Genomic DNA, 15,465 nt, shown 5'->3' on the forward strand with positions numbered 1-15,465 from the left:
TCACAGGGAAACTGGCCATTCCAGTTGCATAGGGGCATCCCAAGATGTTTTAAAGTTCTCATAGCCAGCTTTATGCTGTCTAGCTCCAGTCTCCTCCAATTAGAAGGGGTGTTTCTGGGTCATGCTACGGTCTGGAGGGGGCGTTTAGGCATCGCAGATGCTAAGTTAGAGAGATGGACTGGCCCACAGTTTCATAAACACAGTGAGAGAATCTAGAGCTCATAACAGCACGACAACGCTATAAAACAAAGCCACGGCAGACAGAAGTTAAAAACGTAACCCCCAAAAACAACAGTTGGAAAGCATCTGGTTGCCCACACTACCAGGGTGCATGTACCACAGTGAGCACCAGCAGACTCCCTAAAGAATCCTTTTCAGAGGCAAGGACTTTAATGTACTCTGCTGTACAAAAGACTCAACACATGTTGATGGATTGCAACTCTCTGCAATTCCTGTTTGTTTGGTTTCCAGTTCTCTTTGCCTTCTCTGGATTGGCCTAAGCAAAAGCACTAACGCAGTCACACCAGATCAAGGAGGTTCAAATTAATATGCCTGTATTAACTTCAGTAAACACGCTCCTGAAAGCCTACAGATTCCTAATGCACAAGATAGTTAGAAGGGGAAATAAATAAAATCAGCATTATCAAAAATGAGTCAGAAATAATAAATATTCCTGTTGCTGATCTATCCCTGGTAACTTGCATTAAAATATATATACAGTGTTCTGGAAACTGAAGCAGTGCCACAGTTCAGTAAAACTAATGCAATTAAAAGGGTAGAAAGCCTGTTTTTTCCCTTGCTTGCAGTTTAAAATGAGAACTTCCTAAGACTCATGACCATTGTTGGAATCCAATTCAATACCCCAGCTTATCAAATTCCTGACTGTGGCATTATGCCTTTAAGGTATTGAAGTGCTACTTATTACACGAACTCTGTCTCTGAATGTTTCTGTGTAACTTTAAAGTGCAGCCACCCCATTTTGAAACCGACAAGTGTTCATTTTGAGTCAAAATGGAGTTGCTAGATGTGAGCAGCCTTCAGACAGCTTTTCTTTTCTCGTGAGCCAACAAAGGAAAATGTGTTTAGTACAAAAATCTCTCCTATTAACAAATATAGTTATTTTAAAAAAGCTTGTATTGCTTTGCAGGACTTCACACCTACACAAAGCTCCAGGTTCCCAGGGATCCTGAGGAGCAAGCTTTGTATTGTGTAATTCATCCAGGGACAGAGAATCTGCTGGGCTAATGAGCTCTCCTGCAGCCTCTTCTTCTGCAGGTGATTCCCTAGAAGCACAGTCTTAACACACACACAGCCTTCCAAACAGAAACCAACAACAACCAGGATCAAGAAAGGCACAGTCGCGCTAGTATCTGAGTTCAGTGAAATCATGTGCCTTCTGATTTTATTCTGTCAATGTGAATTGAATTAATTTCTGAGCTTCTTTTATGGTCAAGGCCACATTTTGAGTTCAGTATTAATCATTTGAACAGACCCATTCCTCCGATAAGGTATTAATGCAATGGATCACTAATGTGGCAGCATGCACTTAAGCATCATGATAGTGACCCTGACCAGGAAATGATTGGAAAGGCAAGAATAAAGGAGCTGTTCCTTTAGCTTGAAGGTGCAACATTAGCCTAGGCAGGTAGAGTCCCTCACTTTTGTCCCACTACTAATTTCCCCATGCATTACTTTGTCACTTGTATCCCCAGAGGTGTTCATTAGGAAGGCAAGTGACAGCCTCCAATAATATATGTCTATCTTAAAATAATCAAGCCCCTCTTGCAGTGGTGCTGTTTAATACTAATACTGTATGGTAGATTATTAGATGGAAGGTGCACTTAGATGGTGTCTAGTGCAATACATTATCAGTCAGCAAAATACTGATGATCTGTCACTTACAAAATAATGTAATCCAGGGAAAAGGGCCAAGCAGAAGGTGTAGGGGAGCAAGGGGGTTCAATTATATTTGTGGAAGAAACAATGTCCTGAGGAGAGTGTATTATGTAGTGGCTGTTCAAAAGCGCTCAGTGCAACTTGAGGGAAAAATTAGGCTCTGAGAGATGGTGGCTCAGATGGCTGTAACAAAGGATCTGGCCTTGAAGTCAAGTTCAAGCTGAAGTACAAAATTATCTTTTACAATACATAGTTTGCTTGTGAAAATGAAAAGGGTTAGAGATGTATTTAGTAATGTTGGCATTACTACAGGCAACCGCTTTTAGATATTTGATATTTTGGGGACATGAGTTTTGCATCATTATTAGAATTAAGGCTTACTATATTATTCTGCAAACTTTCCAGCACTGAGCAGATGGTTACCCTATTACCAACCATTTGCATTTAACATATTGTAATGATTTATGTACCACATGTCACTGAGCAAAGAAAAAACAGTCAGTGGCAACTAATTAGTTGAGTGTGAAGACACATATCTCAATGTACATATCCTTGTTGTAACCAAATTTTAATTTTTTGATAGTTTACAGGTTTAATGTGCAGTGTAACAGAAATACTGACAGCAATTAAACCTGAACCATGACATCCCTCTGTCACTATGATAGTGCTACTATAATTACATCTGCACCAGCGTTCCCATTAAAAGCCTGTATTTTGGGGGATGGGTGGGGAGAGAAGGTTATAACAATTCTTTGCACTTTTATATAGGACCTTTCTTCAGAGGATCTCAAAGTACTTTGTACTTTGTAAGTACTCTGATATCTCAGAGCCTAGCTCAAGTTTATGAGCTGGGAGGCTGCTTGAGAGTAGAGTGGGGCTGGGAATATTACTTGGTAGCAGAGAGGGACTATGGCCCAGGATACCTCTTGGAAGACTGAAATGAGTCTAGGGATGTGGACGGGGGAGGTGGACACTTTGAGAGGGGAACCAAGGTCTTACTAGAAGTTTGCAGGGAAGGAACAGTCAGCTGTGGGCAACTGAATCAGCATCAGTCAGGATAGAGTCATATACAGAAGCAAACTTTGTAAGATTGCCCATTATTATTTCAAACATATCGTAACTATATACCATATGTGTTGCATTATCTACAGTAGGCCCCACTACAGCAACTCTTGATTATCAGCCTCCTGTTTGAATGTTCTTGGTTTTAGGTTTATGTTGCAATGGTAAGGACTGTCACAAAAATGTCTGCAAATAAGTCAATGAAATACATCTGTAATGCAATTCCTATGTGATTTTCTGTGTGCCAATATTTTTAGATCCAAATAATGCCACTGGGAGTTTTATTTTTCTACAATATACCAATCTTGCTTGCTAAAATACCAGGGGAAGAAATCTGGCTGAAGGGTAGCCCCTCTTCTCCCTTTCTCCTAGCATGTCTCTACTTGCAAAAAACAGACTCTAACCCAAATTCATAGCACTGAGAGATGTCCAACAGAGGGCTCATAAATCCCTGGATTGCAGTCAGAAGGAGTGAAGGCTAGGAAGAGCTACCATGGGCCACAGATGTGATGACTTTGGTGAGTGAGGCAAATAGAATTTGGCCATTTTTGATTAACTTTACTGCCTTCTGAAGTGCATGACTCTAATTTGCTCCTATATGATTATACCCTCAGCTAGTGTAAGTCAGCACAGCTCCACTTAAGTCAATGGAATGAAGCCAATTTACAAGTATCAGGGGGTAGCCATGTTAGTCTGTATCCACAAAAACAACAAGGAGTCCGGTAGCACCTTAAAGACTAACAGATTTATTTGAGCATAAGCTTTCGTGGGTAAAAACCTCACTCATTACAGAAGCAGCTTTGCCTCTCCTGGAATTGACACCTCCTCATCTATTGTTGGGAGTGGACTACATCCACCCTGATCAAATTGGCCCTGTCAACACTGGTTCTCCACTTGTGAGGTAAGTCCCTTCTCTTCATGTGTCAGTATATTTATGTCTGCATCTGTAACTTTCACTCCATGCATATGAAGAAGTGAGGTTTTTACCACGAAAGCTTATGCTCAAATAAATCTGTTAGTCTTTAAGGTGCCACCGGACTCCTTGCCAATTTACAGTATCTTAGAATCTGGGCTATTATCTGGGGATCATAAAGTATAGGAAGGTTAGAAGCTTTGTTTTTGTTTATTTGAAATAGAAACAGCATTAGATTGTTCCATCTGGATTTTTTTTATAACGTTTTGACTAAAAATATTCCTGCGTAATTCTGATCCGTTTTGTGGCAGTGCATCAACTTCAGTCAGTAACTCTGATTTACATGGAGATTAACTGAGATCATTCTCTCTTATTTCAATCCTTAATTTCATATAATTTGTAGGAAATGATGCACAACTTTTACCACAGCACAGTAACAGATGTACAAAAGTGGCATCAGGAAATGAAGAAAAGTTAATTTTTCCAGAATATTAACAACTGGAGTAACTTTGTCTTTTAACTATTTGAACAATGTAGGTACACTTAAAGATGAACTCAGATAAAGTTAGAAAAAGTTAGACTTTTTTCATTAGATTGATTTTTTTAAAGTCCCTTCAATATTTCCACGAATCACAGTGGCAGAATGATACCTCATTTGTTACAACTAACAAAGAGATTAACAAAGAGAGATAATAATCATCTGTGTCATGAAAAACAAGTGAACATTCTGGGCTCAACCACTGATGCACTTCTTGCACTGATCAGTATCAGGAAAAATCGACCCCTGCACATGTGTAATTCTCTCCCTAATGAAGTACACAAAAATAACTGCATGTACACTATCAGTGGTGACTGGGATCACAGATTAGCAGCTGGGAAGAGAACTAGAGTGCTAATTATCAGACAGCCCCTCCCTCCAGGGGTGATGGTATAATGACAACACACATACTCAGAGCAGTTATAGGGCTGTTCTGGCAGCTTTACACCAGTGCAGGGCGTGTTTCCAGGGACCATTCCTGTCTCATGTAAGATCCTGCTGTGCCGCTAGCATGGTCTAAAGGAGCCTTAGTGGAACAGAGAATCAGTCTCTTTATTTCTGGATCAGTGTGTTAAGTTTAGAATTGGTTACCATGACATTTAAAGTGCTGAAAAAAGACAGTAGTTTGAGTATGAAAAACACTAAGCTTTGCTTCAGCACAGAAGGTATCATTGCTGTTGCTACCTGTAAAATAGTTCAGAGATTTTAAACTTTTAACACAGGAATGAACTATTCTGCTGTAGCTATAACCTCAACTTTGAAGAACACTTAAGTGCCTTGAACCTTTCAGATACATGGGCGAATAGATTTGTAAGGTTATTTAAGTGTTTATGTTTGCCTAAAGTCTTTGAAATAAAAAGCTTGAAGAAAAGAAAGTTCCTGCCTGAAATGATTTGTGTTGGAATCCCTGAAGTTATTCACAAAGGCTCTTTGAATGTTTTGGACCATGAATTCGACTCCAAAGTAACACAGTAGGGATACTTCTATTTCATTTAATTAGGATTTTCCCCTATGTCTCTTTAATGTTGAATGACAAAATGAATTATACGACAAAAGTGACTGGTTCCACCCCTCACAAAAACATCGATCTTATAGGACACTGAGAGCCCTCAAGAGGGAGCTGAGGGAGGTCAGTAGTTTTTATGGAAACTCTTGACTTCTCATAAATCGGGCCAAAGAAGATGATCAAAGGTGGTTAATGGAGATTGAAGTTTTAAATACACCTACACTTAAATCATGCACTAGGAATTAAGGTCCCAATTGTACCCTCCGTTTCATAGATTCCCTTTGTAGTCATTGGAACATTGGGTCCTGTCTGATTAACTAATAGTACTTAAATACCAGCATGGAAGTTGAGAATAAAAACTATTTGAGAACATGAGGGTAGTACACAATATATTGATGTACCTTTGGAAAGACTGTTTATCTGGGTGAATGAATATTGAAATCATTTCATTACTTCAATTCATGATGTTTTGCTTAAAAAACCTCTAAGTGTTTACAGAAAAGGAAGGTTACTTTTCTCTAATACATTTTACAGTAGATATACAAAAATCATTGTCTATTGGCACTTGGGAGTTAAGGATAAACCGACAAGTACATAAGTATATAAGCTGTTTTTTCCTGTCCTCTAATGAAGTTCATAATTTAATTGCAGGAATTATTTGATATATGCACTCCAATCACTGGTAAAAACCTCAAAGGAAAACAAGTTGCCCATACAAGTATTCTCTTTGTAAATCAAGAAATCCTCAAGTACAGTAAATATATACAGTACTCCAAAAAAGAATGGCATTCAATTGTCCACTTAAAAGCTTGTTGTTAGCATATCTTTAGTTTGAGGGTTTGAAGCTTGAATTGAAGCTTAATGAGAAAATTTCCTGTTAATTAAAGCACATCTAAAATTTAAAAGTTCTGTGGGGCCCAAAGTCTGCTTTTGGGTAAAATACAGAGTAATGCCATTAAAGTAAACAGTGTTATCCAGATTTACAATAACCTAACTGAGAGCAGGATTTAATCCACTTGGGGACAAATTCTGAAGCATAGGGCACATATGCATAAACCAGAAAATACAAGCATTATAACCTCAGCCATTTCTTTGTGAACATCCACTGCAAATTGTACATCAGGTCCCAGACCATGGATAGTAGAATCTGCTCTTTTCAAGTGGCTGTTTAGGCCCTGTCATCCACTTCCAAAATGAGGTCTTATAAAAAATGGACACTTTAGAACCATAGCAGATTTTGGGGCATACTGACTGAAGAAACGATATAGAATATGCTTTCCCCAAGTGTAATTTATTCAGAATCTTGTGTGGATTACATTTAGCACAGACAATGTAGGGAAGAGAAATTGTTAAAACTGAGGAAAATTTTCACTTATGTCATGTAAGGTAGAGGTTGCTATTACTGCTGAAACTGGAGCTGAGACAGGGTCAGATAACCTCAAGCTTCAAATACAGAAGCCTCAAGCAGAGGAAGAGTTTAAAAATAGATTCCAAAGGGCAAAATACATATTGTATAGAGTCTGGATATTTTAGCTTTTAGAGGAAAGTATTGGCTCTTAGATTGAAAAACTAACCACCAATGAGCAACAGTGTCCTTCACCTTAACCTGCCAATCATTTTTCAAACCATGGGGTCAATAATTTTCCACTATTATTAACCTGAACTACAGTCAACATACAGCATATAACATACAAACCATTGAGAGTATAACGGTAAAACTGAACAGTTATTTATTTTTTACCCTATTTAAGAATTAACATGGTTAATCTTCTGGATCCTGATCCAAAGCCCCTTTCAGTCAATAGGAGCCTTTCCCTGGGCTTCAAAGATTTCGTATTAGACTCTTAATGAACATTTCCTACAGAAAGCACAAGTTACTGTTACTCACAAGTGACAGTCAGGACATAACTTTTCAATTAATCAAAGATATTCAGAGCTATAAAATCCTCCTCTTCAAGCAGCGTAATAAGAAAAAAATTAGAGTTTAGTCTCATGGACCAGCCTTTGATTCTTTCTGCTCAAAAAGAGATGAACAGAGCAAATGTCTACCATCACTTACTTTCCCATCCTGACAGGCTTTATTTATTCATTAGTCGACCTTTCTAGCCATTAGGACCATCCTGCTTCAGCAGTTAATTAACACAAGTGCCATAATTTAATACAGTTAATGCTACTTGATGCCCTTTAATGTACCTTCCATTAGTGATATTATTGTAGTATTACCCTGTAAATTAAAATGAGATCAAGACTATGAGAGGCTTTCTTTAATTAAGGTACTGGCACACTACACTCGTCCATTATTCACCAGAGAAAATCACCCTGATTTAGTGAAGCAGACCATCCATAAGTCAGAATTAGTTCATGAGGATTATTAGGTTTCTTGAATAATGTGCATGCAATGGGGTTGCTGAAATTGCTAACAGCCATGTTTCCTCTTTTTTCATTATCTTAACAAACACACAATGAAAGCTGAATAAACAAGTGGTAATAGAAAAACTAAAGGGTTTATCATCTCTAATACAATAAACATCAAGCTCATTTCACAACAAAATGCAACGGAATGAGAAAACAAATTATATATTAAATGGGCACATTTCCTAGCTTGAATATACTGTGAGGTATTAAAAAGCTGCATATTTAATACAGCAGCTTTCAGACAAATACTTTTCACAGACATTGATCCGTAAAATTCAACAGGAAACAACTTACATAGAAAATCAGCTTCCTTTAAAAATATGCTGTTAAGATGACTGGTTATTTTAACCATCCTCAACCTAGAGATGAATGTTACAGCATAAGCTACAGCATTAAAAAGAGTCTATTATCATCACTCATCCACAGCATGTCAAGTTACTCAGTAACCTCTCTTTGCATGTTATCCTCATGGAATAGTCCAGACAAGCTCTTCAATATCCAGAAAAAATTCTAAGCCCAGAATATCAAACATCATGGCTAAACTTTAAGGTCAATTGACTTCTTGGGTTCAGCTACTATTGGTGGACAATCCACCTGGATTGGATACATAGTGGAGTAACGCTTGGGGTCCCGAGTTGCCCAGTAAGGCCAGCGGTCAGGTAAGAGACAAGGCAACTGGGAGTACTGCTGAGTCACAGAATCTTCAGGGCAGCCTCTGTCAGTGGTCTCCCGCAGAGCACCGGTGATGTTTAAAGCTGTCTTTCCCTGATGGAGGATGGCAGTGATACTACAGTAGGGTTGCCAACCCTCCAAAATACTTCTAGAGCAGTCATGGGCAACCTGGGGCCTGTCAGGGTAATCTGCTGGTGGGCCATTAGACAGTTTGTTTACATTGACCATCTGCAGGCACGGCCACCTGACTGCAGCTCCCTGTGGCTGTGGTTCGCTGTTCTCGGCCAATGGGAGCTGTGGGAAGCAGCAGCCAGTACGTCCCTGCAGCCTGCGCTGCTTCCCGCAGCTCCCATTGGCTGGGAACAGCGAACCATGGCCACTGGGAGCTGCGGGCAGCCATGCCTCCGGATGGTCAATGTAAACAAACTGTCTTGCGGGGTGCATGAGGCCTGCAGGTTGCCCACCACTGTCCTGGAGTCTCCAGGAATTAAAGATTAATCTTTAATTAAAGATTATGTCATGATGAAACCTCCAGGAATACATCCAAGCAAAGCTGGCAACCCTACACTACAGTCTGCTCTTCCTTGGAGTGGCCAAAGGTTCACAGGGTACTGAGAGCACCCTGACATGTGCATGGGGATGGATCAAGCCCTAATTTTTTTATTTATTAATTTATTTATGAACATACTTTGGGGAAAAAATAGTGCAGCAAGAGGTGTTTTTTTCATCATCAGCAGAATGATAAAGGCACTCAAATGAATTTAATCTACTAGGATAGGATTACATAGCAGATAACCCCTGTAGCTGGTGTCTGATTATTGTAGTTTAGCCAACAAGCATCACCATCAGATAAGTTCTCTGTACAGTCACACTTAATTTTTATAGACAATTTGCTATGGGATTACTGTTTCCTTTAGCTGAGTTTTGGAAGGTGTCTGTTTGTGATTCCCTTAAAACACTCTCTTTCTCCTTCAGATTGTTTATGCGATGTGACACTGATAGTCTAATTAGAGACAGAGTGCTTGCCAAAGTTCAGGGGTTTTCCAATGTGGACCTGCACCTTCTCGAAGTATGGTGTTTTTTGAACCCTGTGTTTTGTTCTGGTCCATCTCTACATCTAGTCTACTTGAGCGTGAGGAAATGACAGAAGAAAGGATACAGGAGAACTGAACTATATGCTGTAATTCTGATAAATTGATTACTACAGTGGTTATCCAAACCACTATTATAAGCTTCCCATGTTCCACTAAGCTTATTACATGAACAATATTAGTCTATAAGCAATATTACATATATGTATTACATTAAAATTCTTAATGCAAAAGCAATGATCCAATGTTTTTGTATTTTTAATTAATCATCCTGTATGTGTATTTCGCATAGGGCACAAATAATTGTAACGGTAGCAAATGAACTGTGCAATGAAACTCATTTAGATTTGCATTGTTCGTGCTCATTAAAAATATATTTTCATTGAGAAAATGCACTGATAAATCCAGAGCCATGTAAACAGCACTGATTTTCTGCCTTATATATTTAACTGACTATTAAAAATATAAGCAAAAATTAATACTAATTTGTATTCATTTAATTCTGCCAGGAATTTTTTGCAACATATAAAATTGATTTCCTTGCATGTATGAAAATGCTTAGAGACATGCAATGTCTTCCATATAAAAGAGACTAAAAATACCCACTTAAGTAATCCACTAAAAAGCAGTAACAAGCACACAGTCAATAGCATGCTATATAATCTCCTTGTCTACTGCATTAATGTCAATTATCTTTTGCTTACTACAGAATGTACATACTATTCTTTATCCTTCCAGTAAGTTAAGTGGATTTTTGTTTGTATGCAATCAAATATTATTGATATTGCATCAGTCCTCAATAAAATTTGAAAATAAAGTTGTTTAAAAAAGATGTTTGGGACTCTTTAGTTTAAAGAGGATATGGATAAGAGGTACAAGGTGCATGAAAGAGGTAAGTAAAATAATAAAATATATGCAAGAGGTCCTATTTACCTCATCTGATAATACAAGTACAAAGGGACAGCTAACATATTTAAAGATAACACACACAAAATTCCTAAAAGGAAATCCTCTTTTTACACAACGGGAAATAAATCTGTGAAACTCGCTACCACAAAATATAATAAGGTCAAGAACTTAGTGGGATTCAGAAAAAAGTTTAGACAGTCATGGGGGAAAAAAGGTATCTCCAACAACTAGTGTCCTGTAGCAATGATTAACGTTTTCAGAGGATATCAGTCCTCATGCTTCAGGTAATAAACTAATCACTAGCTTCCTGGTATTAGGAAGACACTTTCTGCGTAGGCACGTTTTGCACAAATGTCTATTATGAGACATTTATACCTGGTACTAGCCATTGCTAGACACAGGATGGCCACCTGTCTAAAGCAGCAGTTCTCAAACTTCATTGCACCGTGACCCCCTTCTGACAACAAAAATTACTATATGACCCCGGGGGGGAAGGGAAAAGGGGGGGAGAAGATGACCAAAGCCCAAGCTCTGCTACCCCAGGTAGGTTGGGGAGGAGCCAAAGCTGAAGCCCAAGAGTTTCTGCCCTGGGCAGGGAGAATATAACCTTAGCCCTGGGCTGTGGGATTCAGGCTTTGGCTTCAGCCCCAGGCAGTGGGGCTTGGGCTTGGGCCCTGGACCCCAGCAAGTCTAACACGAGCCTTGGCGACTCCATTAAAATGACCCCCTGGTCTAAAGCAATGTGGCAATGTCTATGTTCCTATCCAAATTAGCCTAGTGTTATTCAAACCATTGGTTTATTTTTTACACTCAAACAGAACTATACCCTGCAGAAAGGGTGAAATTCACCCCACTGCAGAGGTCTCATCCAAGGCCCTTCAGACCAATTACACCTTACAGTAAGGGCTTGTATTAAAGCCCAGTGAATTCAATGGCTTTAGGCCATAAAGGCGTAAAGGTAGCCTGGCCTGGAGAGCCCTGTGGAGTGTCCCTTCAGCTGGGATGAATTTCACCCTCAGACATAAAAGCTTGGACATCCCAGACCTAGTGTAAGAAGCTGTTAAAAGTATTCCACTCTTAAGATGTACAGAGAGTTGTCAAGTTTAGTGACAGTAGGACTTTGATGACTTAGTACTGCTGACTCAAAAAAGCATCTAATACTTTAAGAAACTGTTTTTTTATTGAGCTACATTTCTGGGAAAACATTTCAGTAGAAACTGCTGACATTTTGAGGGGGGACATTTTGTGGGCATCCTTTAAGGACAGACATATTTACTCATTCTTAAAGACTCATATTCTCTTACCTTCCATATACCCTTATGTCTGAGATTGCATAAAAGTAGCGTGCCAAGTGCTGCTCATCTACATATATTTCCCCAGTTGCTGGTCTGAGCAATCTTATCCTCAGGTCTGTGATGGTAAAGAAATCTCTCAGCTTCTTGGTTGTGTCAAGCTGGCCATACAGGGAAGCCATATTATGAAGCCGAGGTCCAGCAAAAAATGCAAATCGATCTTTGATCTCGAAGTGGATGATTTTACTATTTGTCATGTACCCAGTGGAGTATTCTTCTGTGCAAATGATTTCTAGGACTGTGTGCTGTGATAAATCCTTCACTGATTTTGGATCCATATGGAAAGCGTCTAAGCAGTCTGTGGCATAATACTGGTATGGCTGCCATGTTCGCCCATAGTCAAGTGATTTCTCCAGGATCATTTGGTCTGGACGGCCAGATTCAAAGGTGATAACTATGTTATCTGTTAGTTCAATGGTTTTGTTCCAGGAGAGGGTAATGTTAACCTGGAGAGGTTTTGGATAATCTTTCCACGTTGTAGACTGCCAAAATGTGGAGGGATGTCTTCCTTCAAGATCAAACATCAGTTCAGGTGGATGTGCCAGTTCATTGGTACTTGCATCACATTCATTATTGCACATGTAGGGATTCCCCTATGAAAGAAGAACAAAACAGTTTTACAAGCAGTATTATATGAATGCCTACAGTACATAAAGACATTCTTTGCTTGACAAATTAGAATTGCCTTTCTATTGTTTCTATTGTCTAAGAAAGAAAATAAATGTTTGTAAAAAATATCTTTGTTTATCTTAACTAGATTTCTCCTCATTGCTTTATTTATTAAATTACGCATGTGTTGGGCCAGTAATCTAGTCACAAAAGCACAAGAACAATGAGCAAATGTCTAAAGGCTCAATAACTCTGATTCTTCAAAGATGTAGCAGCGAAGCAAGGAGAATTTCTTTTTAACACAAGTACATTCCTCAAGGGCACAGTTCATAAAAAAGTCACTTTTAGGAGAAGTGCTTTAGAATCAGCAATACGTTCTCTATGTGTGCAATATGAAACCATACCCACTACAGCTTTCATGCTTCCTTTTCCTCTGGCCTCAAATTTATCATACTTAACTGTGTTCCTGTTTAGTAATGTCTTCCCTTAAAATGTTTACACTGTTCACTACAAATCATTAGAAACACAGTGCACTCTGGGTTTTGGTCCAGACACCTACCACCCTATTAGCTATAGGCTAGTGAAGTACTTCAGGAAAGACTTTTTACCAGACATGGGCTCCAATTTATCAGGATAAAATAATCCACCACTTGATTAGGTAGGAGAGTCAGCAGGTCCAGCTGGAAGGCTGCTTAGGTGGCTGGAGGTTTGAACTGTGTGTCGAGTTTAAAAAAAAACAACACCACATAAACTTACCAATAATGTGTAACTTTTACTACTACTTGTCCTCTATAACAAGGTGACAGTGAATTATTCTGCTCTGGGCCTTTTGATGCATTAACTTACACACTACAATCGTCTTCCTCCTCACAAAAGCTACTTCATCTGGAGGCTGGGGATAACTTGATAAACCATTGCAAGCTATTGGCTACTTTAAGCTGTACTGGATCATGTCTACCTAATCTAGAAGCTTTCATCAGTACATTAATATTTGGCTACTTAATAATTTCTTATTTGTTTCAGAAAACAATTACTGCTCTGTATTTTTTAGAGTTAAATTGCAGCAGCTGGAGGTCTATATGGTCCCATCTATGCATAAGGGTTCCTCTTCCTCACATTAACAGGAGTTCGACTCACATATTGATGGGAGAATAGACCCTTATGTAATTAATTTTCCTTTTTTCCCTTATCGTTGCAATTATGTTTCTTTCCATCTCAAGACCTTAGGGATCTGAAGCTTTGCAATCACACCCACTGAATGAGCTGGGTCTCAAATAATGAGTTTCCACCTTGGTCACTGCCACAGTCCCTGACATACTCAAGTTAAAGGCAAGAAAAGGGTCTTAAGCACTTGCTCTGACCTCCCTAGAGGCAACTTTCTCCTACCTACTCAGAGAAGTACTCTCACTCTTTCCCATTAATGTAGCTGAATATCATAACCGACAATAATTCATAGAGACTCAAATATAATGCAAAAGAAGAAAATGGGTTATTTGAAAAACAGAACACTGCTTATTAGATTGACAGACTCTAAACACGCAGCTGTAATTTGAGAAGATCCTTGTTACAGTTTTCCTGCTTTCAAGCTCAGGATCACTATTTCTATGCATCATAGAATCATAGGTTAGAAGGGACCAAATAAAGCAAAGAGGGAAAAATAACAATACTTTCTAAGCAGGATGGATAAACCACTAAGTTTTTTATTAATTAAACTCAGTTTAAAAACATACCCAGAGACACAAATGCAAAGATCTGCAACCTTGCTTGGGCTTTTTTCAGGGAGCCTATAAATACTGTGGAATCTGTTAGGAGTTATACATTTTAAATATATGTAAATGTGCACTTTACAGAAAGAGGTCAGCATTATCACTGGAAATTTACTTGAACAATATGGTCACTTCAGAGTCTGTCCACATTAAGCTATCAGTAGAGCCATGAACATGCATGCTACAATCTCCTTTCTGGCAAAAGCTACTTCATCTAGAGTTCAGGAATATCAAACAGAGAAAATCAAAGCTACTGGATAGCAAGGCACAGACATTTATATTAAGCAGAACAGAAAAATGGCTTTGGTCTTCTACAGCACAGTCGGCAAGCACACATGTGGGTCTGTTGTCATTTTTATGTTAAAAACTATCCACTGGTCCCAGGATATCAGCAGAGACAATGTTTCATGAACCAGAACGGATAAAGGAAGGCTATTTACCTTACAGTAACTGGAGCAGACAGTAACTGTACAATGAAATTAATTAGATGATTGGGTGGGAAAAGATTGAACTTTGCTTGTTGTTTTCAGATTGATCTTTGGGCAGGTGAAGAGGCTTCACAAAACTACGATTGCTAATGATGTATGTAGCAGATGTAGTCAGTGAATGCACCCTCCTTCCAGGGACAGGGCTTGCCTTAGGGACAATCAAAACAGGTAACTTCAAGGTAGTCAGACAAACTTTACTGGAACAAACTCTCCCATCTCTACATTTTAGAGGTCAGCATAGTCTAATCCCCCAAAAGATTAAAGGCTGATCTCGTTTGTTGGCAAATACGGTAATGTGCTGCTGAGGCCAGGTCTATGCTACAGACTTCTGCTGGCACAGCGATATCTGTGAAGAGGTGTGGTTCCCTAATGAACACAGCTGTGTTGGCAGAAGCCCATAGTATAGATGCAGTAATATCAGCAAAACTGTACCTTACTATACTGGTACAAAGCGCAGCTGCTGGTATTGCTGCATCCGTACTAGGAACACTTTGCCGGTACAGTATATTGATATTCCCATACAAGTAAAGTGCTGCTAGGTAGACGTAGTCTGACTGCTGCCAAGCCACCCTAATCCTGTTTGTGAGATCTCTGATTGTTGTATTATTGCTCTCTCCAGGCTTCCATGCACAATGCAAATTAAATATTCCATAATTAATGGAACTCTATATGTCACCAGTGCTGCTATTCTTCACAAGAGAGATGGCTGCATTTTAATTCCTATCTGTTTATATTGTGCTTTGGGATG

General features: G+C 39.0%; 1 protein-coding gene across 1 annotated transcript in view; it reads right to left on the reverse strand.

Moving 5' to 3' along the window:
• NTNG1 (netrin G1) overlaps positions 1-15,465 on the reverse strand; it is a 198,836-nt gene that overhangs the window by 108,155 nt on the left and 75,216 nt on the right. Inside the window, exon 2 of the mRNA XM_077824836.1 lies at positions 11,807-12,447. Coding sequence (XP_077680962.1) covers positions 11,807-12,447 — 641 coding nt within the window. The remainder of the gene's footprint in view (positions 1-11,806; positions 12,448-15,465) is intronic.

Source organism: Eretmochelys imbricata, chromosome 8 (assembly GCF_965152235.1).
Source record: "Eretmochelys imbricata isolate rEreImb1 chromosome 8, rEreImb1.hap1, whole genome shotgun sequence".
Taxonomy (NCBI): domain Eukaryota; kingdom Metazoa; phylum Chordata; order Testudines; family Cheloniidae; genus Eretmochelys; species Eretmochelys imbricata.